General features: G+C 45.2%; 1 protein-coding gene across 1 annotated transcript in view; it reads left to right on the top strand.

Moving 5' to 3' along the window:
* Window positions 1–959: 959 nt before the first annotated feature.
* The window catches only part of RBM33 (RNA binding motif protein 33), a 136,698-nt gene continuing 132,042 nt past the window's right edge, over window positions 960–5,615 (top strand). The window contains exon 1 of the mRNA XM_023514413.1: window positions 960–1,280. Coding sequence (XP_023370181.1) covers window positions 1,238–1,280 — 43 coding nt within the window. The 5' untranslated portion in view covers window positions 960–1,237. The remainder of the gene's footprint in view (window positions 1,281–5,615) is intronic.

The raw sequence follows: 5,615 nt of genomic DNA, 5'->3' as shown, positions 1-5,615 counted from the left end.
TTTTCCTCTTGCCTACCTTCATAGCCTCGTGGCTCACTGCGCTCCATCCTGCCCCGGCTGAGAACAAGTCACAACTCACACGCGTCTGCGGGTCCTTGCCTGGACTTCTTTCTCCACCTAAGTTGGTTCTCCTTTTTTCAGAAACTACTTTCGTCTTGACCGAATCAATGTTTGCAGTTTGTGTTCTTAATGACCATAGCACCTCCAAACCCCAATTGCCCGCTGCTCACAGTCGCCTTCTCTGCACACGCATCTGCGTAGCCCTTGGCCCTCTGCCCGCCGCTGCCGTTCCCAGCCCTCTTCCTTCACCTCACTTGCTAGCATCTCCTCTGTTAACTTTCTCGCTTAGCATCTCCTCGTTACCTTTCTCAAAAAGGTGAATGCGGGGAGCTGTCCATTTGTCCACGCCTTATCCTCAGTGCCCAGAAGACGCAAGGACAGTGAGGACCCGGAGCCGACTAGGGCACCGGCGCCCACCCGCAGCCCACCTGGGCGAGGTGCCTTGGGGCGCGGAGCGGAGGGTCGCGGGGGGTCTGAGGGAGGTATGCGGCGGCGGGGGCTGCCCGCGCCCCAGCCCGCGGAAGCACCTGGCCCTGACCTGTCCGCTCCCTTACTTCCCCTCAACACATCCCGTCGGCGTCCACGACTGCAGGTGTTCCCGCACGCAAAGGCCAGACTCGAGCCGTCCCCACCTGGTGCGCTGCGGCTCCCGGCTCACCCTTCCAGCAGAACACCAGCTACCGTAAAACTCTGCTTTGCCAACTGCTGCAAAGCGCTTTACGACGAGAACCTGGAAGCGACCTACGGCCAGCAACCGCCCCCGCCGGCTTTGAACATTTGGGTTTCAGTATCTTCGCGGAGGTGGCCGCCGGGTGTTTGTATTCCACGCGTGGCACGCGTCACTCGGAGGGGGCCACCGAGGGGCAGGCCCCGGCACTCCCGCCCCCACGCCCGCACCGGCCCGCCCGCCTCCCGGCCTCCATCTTCCCAGGGCGCACCGCGGCGCGCGGGTCCGCGGCCATGTTGCGGTAGTTTGTTGTTTTCTTCCTGCGGAGGTGAAGGTCCGCTGTGGACCACGACGAGCCCGGCCTCGTCTCTGCGTACTCCTTGCCCCGGTCCTGGCCCGCAGTGCCCCACACCCCCGTTCTGCGCCACCTGTCCCGGGGCCCGGACCAGGCCCGGCGGCCCACCAGCTGGCTTGGTGGGGCGAGGCTGAAGGCCGGGCCCAGCGAGCACCATGGCGGCCTCCCTGGGAGCTGGCGGAGGAGCAGGCGCCGGAGGTACGTGAAGCCGGCGGGCTCCGGGACTAGGCCCGGCCGCGGGGCGGGTCTGGTTGGGGCTTTCTTCCTCGCGGGAGACTCGGCCTTCCCTGGCCCCGACTCTGTGTCCGGCCCATTCAGGCCTCTCCGCTTCCTTCCTTCCCCATTGTCATCCCGTCTTGCTCTCTCCTCCTCCCCGGCGTGCATGTCGTAGCTACCCGTGGGCTTCTGTGGTTTTCCAGCCTGCGTGAGGTGTTAGTCCCACCTTCAGCGTTGGCGGGCATTAGCAGTGAAACTGGCCTTGTGTTCCAGGGAGCGGAGAGCGCCCCCCGCCCTAGAGTGTGGCGGGGCTACTTGCTTCAGGGTGGTTACGATTGCTGGGCCACCCTATTTTAGATGGATTTCAAATTCGTTACAAAAGCATGACTGGAAGAATCACCCTTGTGAAGTTAGGTTCTACAGCAGTATGGCATTTAGAATCTTGAGAAATAGATTCAACTAATGCCCCCCTTTTAAATTAGCTCACTTGTTTAATAAAAATGTTAGTGTTTTGTTGTCCGCATCTTACAGAGGTGAAAACGGGCCAAAAAAGTTTAGATATTGAGTTAGTTACTTTGGGTAGTTTCTCTTGTTTGACAAGCATAAACGATATTGCTAGAGCACTTCTCGCAAATTTTAGATGGTCATTCAGAGGTAAAATCTCATTGTGAATTGGGAGTTCTCTTTTAAGATGTAGAAATATTCTTGAAAGTGACTTTTCAAATGTTTGCTTTGAAAACTTAATGATAAAGGAGACCTGGAGATGGTAAAGTATGAACAATAAAATCATTTGAGATTAGCTCTCATTATTGAAACATTCAAAAGCCATTCTAGTGTATACTCGTAGGTGTTTTGAAATAAATGCTTGCAGATGGGTAAACTGCAATAATCCTGCTTAGGGATTTTGGCCCAAATAACAAAACATTCTCATGAAAAAATGGAGTTTAAATATAGACATGTCACTTCTGACCATATGATTTGGCTTTCTTTCTGTCAGTTTGAGTAGATGATGGTTTGCCTGTTAGATCACAGGCTTTCTAGGTTAATTTTATTTATTTACTTTTTTGAGACAGATACTCTATTGCCCTGGGTACAGAGTGCTGTGGCATCATAGCTTACAGCATCTTCAACTCTTGGGCACAAATGAACCTTTTGCCTCAGCCTCCCTAGTAGCTGGGACTACATGCGCCCACCACCATACCAGGCTAGTGTTTCTGTTTTTAGATACAGGGTCTTGCTCTTGCTCAGGCCGGTCTCCAACTCTTGAGCTTAGGTGATTGATTCACCTGCCTGCACCTCCCAGAGTGGAGGATCACAGACTGGAGCTACTGTTCCAGCCTCTAGGTAAATTTTAAAATGTAAGGCTTACCAACCTTACTTGGTTACTTTCTGGGGGCCAAAATTGTGTATGTCATTCCCAGTGTAGTTGGAGATGTGGGTCAAAACCGTTATCATTAAAAAGATGAAGATGTTTTTGCATTTTTCACTCTTTTTTCATTAGTGGAGTTTTCTAGAGGCTGGATGACATGCCAGACATTACACTGATGGCCCATGGGTGCATGATCGTGTGTTCTAATTTTCTCATTTTAAAATATGTATCAATGTATATAATCCATACAAACAAAAGATTTTTGGGGTCCCCAATAATTTTGAGGCCAGAAAGTTTGAGAATTGATACTTTAGAGGAATAGGTAATTTTTATTCTTGATGTTTTGGAGTTTATCTTTTCATTTTGTCACCAGTGCCAGGTTTCTCTTTCCTGTTAGACTAAAAGCAAATTCCTTGCCAAGGTTTATGAGTTCTATATGACTTGGGCCCAGCCTGCTTCATCAAGATGTTTTGTTCGGTGTTTTCCTTATTCAGGAAGTCCATTTTATGAGCTGGAACACTTTTGTCCTCACTCTTACCAGCACTGACACCTGATCCAGGGTCTCAGACTTCTGAGGGAGGCCTTCCTTGAGAAATCATTCTGTCTGAAGTCATGTCCATCTCTTTCTTACGTGTCTTCCTCCTTTTTGTTCTGTGGCACTGCTGTTTCCCTTGTTTTCTTCAAGGCTTTTATCTCAGTTTTTATATTATTGCTTTATATTATTTGCTTTTTTCCCCAAATCTGCCTCCTCCGTTAGCCTGTAAACCCCATGAGAGCAGGAATGTTGCCTGTTTTTACCATGATTCCAAATGTTCCTTGAATATAGTAAGTGTTCAACACATTTTGACAAATGATTTAATGAAATGTTTATGAATCTGAAAAATAATCTACAGTTGTGTCCTAAGTTATTTTAATCAATCCCATATTTACCTGTATAGCTAAGTCATGTTAAAAGGGAGAAATACGGGCGGCGCCTGTGGCTCAGTGAGTAGGGCGCTGGCCCCATATACCAAGGGTAGCAGGTTCAAACCTGGCCCTGGCCGAACTGCAACCAAAAAATAGCTGGGCGTTGTGGCAGGTGCCTGTCCTCCCAGCTACTTGGGAGGCTGAGGCAAGAGAATCACTTAGGCCGGGAGCTGGAGGTTGCTGTGAGCTATGTGACACCACGGCACTCTACCGAGGGTGATAAAGTGAGACTCTGCCTCTACAAAAAAAAAAAAAAAAGGGAGAAATACTTAATATTGTTTGGTAATACCTCCTTTATAGCTATAGATTGCTTATTTGGAAACTTAGCATGTTGCCTAGCACAGTGGCTTTCAAACTTTTCAGTGTAAAATGGTTGTGATTTAGTACACACATAAAAAGAAGAAAAAATTTCATTAACAATACTAGTCCATACTATGTGCCACCCACTTTGTTTTCTATTTTGTTGCAGTAAAATGCTGGTTGTGATCTAATTTAATCTCACAGTCCACCTAATGTTCAAGATTGCCAGTTTGAAAATCACTGGCTTCCTGTTTAGTTAAGTGGTTAATGCTTACTGAATAAAATGGATCTTGGCTATCCAGAATGTAGCTAGAAACAAATGGAATCTTTGGGTAGACAGAATAGGTACCGCAAAGTACAGGAGTGTTTACTTAGGTCCTCTCTGGAAGGAGGGCAACTTACTCTATCTTAATTTTAGGTAGGAAGGCAACTTCCTCTTACTTAACTTTAGGTAGGAAGGCAACTTACTCTTTCTTAACTTTAGGTAGAGTTCTAATGAGTCATTTGCTGTTTTTGCCAAATAATAAGGATGGGGAAATGGACCCGTTAACCATATTATTAGAATCTCATTTGTTATGTATTAGAAACTGAAATAAAAAACTAAGTGCAGAAAGTATGGCATTTTGGCACTGGAGCAGATAGTTTAATTCAAGAACTTTCAGGACTTTCTTATAAAATACACAGAAAAAACAAAAAATCACATAAATCTTAAAAAACCTCCAAGCTAATGTTTATTTAATGACATACAGTTCATAAAGCAGTTTATGAACTACTCTGTAAGTATGTGCATTATCACACTTAAGATTTATAATAGTGTTCTTAGGCCTCTGAGAGCCTGATTTTGTAGGCAAGAAAAACAGAAATGGGTACTTTTAAGTTTTTCTAGTTGGATCTTGTGAAGTTTTCAGTGGAATTTTTCGAACATACCCAGTGATTGAAAGAATAATGAACCCATCCATATACCCCTCTTCCAGGCTCAACATTCGTCAGCACTTTGCCAATCTCTTTTCATCTATTCCCATCACCTTCCTCCATCTTTGTGCTTTTTAGACAAATTTCAGGCTTGCAAGATTTTAGAGCAAGAATAAACTGCAGAAATGAGATATACTCTAGATACTAAACCAGTTGTTACAATTAATTTCTGGTTGAGAGGAAACTGGCTCAGAGAAGTTCAGTTAATTGACTATTGAATGGAAGGTAGAGTAGAGTTAAGGGCTTTTAACTTGTAGTTCAATGTTTTTTTCACTGTGTCATTGTAAATCTGTGATAGTATATAGTATGAAAGTATGAAGCAGAGGGCCAATGTTAACCAGTTTGATGGAAGTGTTTCAGATTGTTTGTGAAAACCCCACACTGTACCCCAGAAGTGCATTAATGTACACAGTTACTATTCAATAAAAAAAAAAAAAAGAAATTGTTAAAATGAAGCAAGTTTTAGTGCTTCAACAGTTAAATTTACCCAGTCGAAAATTGGTGAAACACTTTAATCTCTAACGGTGCTGATAAATGGGGTATTTTTGTATTGATAATTATGTGTGTGGAAGCCACTTAGTTCTTAATTTTTTCTGCTTTAAGAAAATCTTTCACACCTAATTTTTTATCTTCAATCAAGAGAATTTGGGAGGTGGAGGAAAGGATAAGACTCATTTCAGATTCTCTTTAGCATTTCTTTTTTTTTTTTT

This window comes from Otolemur garnettii, unplaced genomic scaffold (genome assembly GCF_000181295.1).
Source record: "Otolemur garnettii isolate 467f Iridium unplaced genomic scaffold, OtoGar3 scaffold00053, whole genome shotgun sequence".
NCBI lineage: Eukaryota > Metazoa > Chordata > Mammalia > Primates > Galagidae > Otolemur > Otolemur garnettii.
This window is presented reverse-complemented; position numbering and strand designations above follow the sequence as displayed.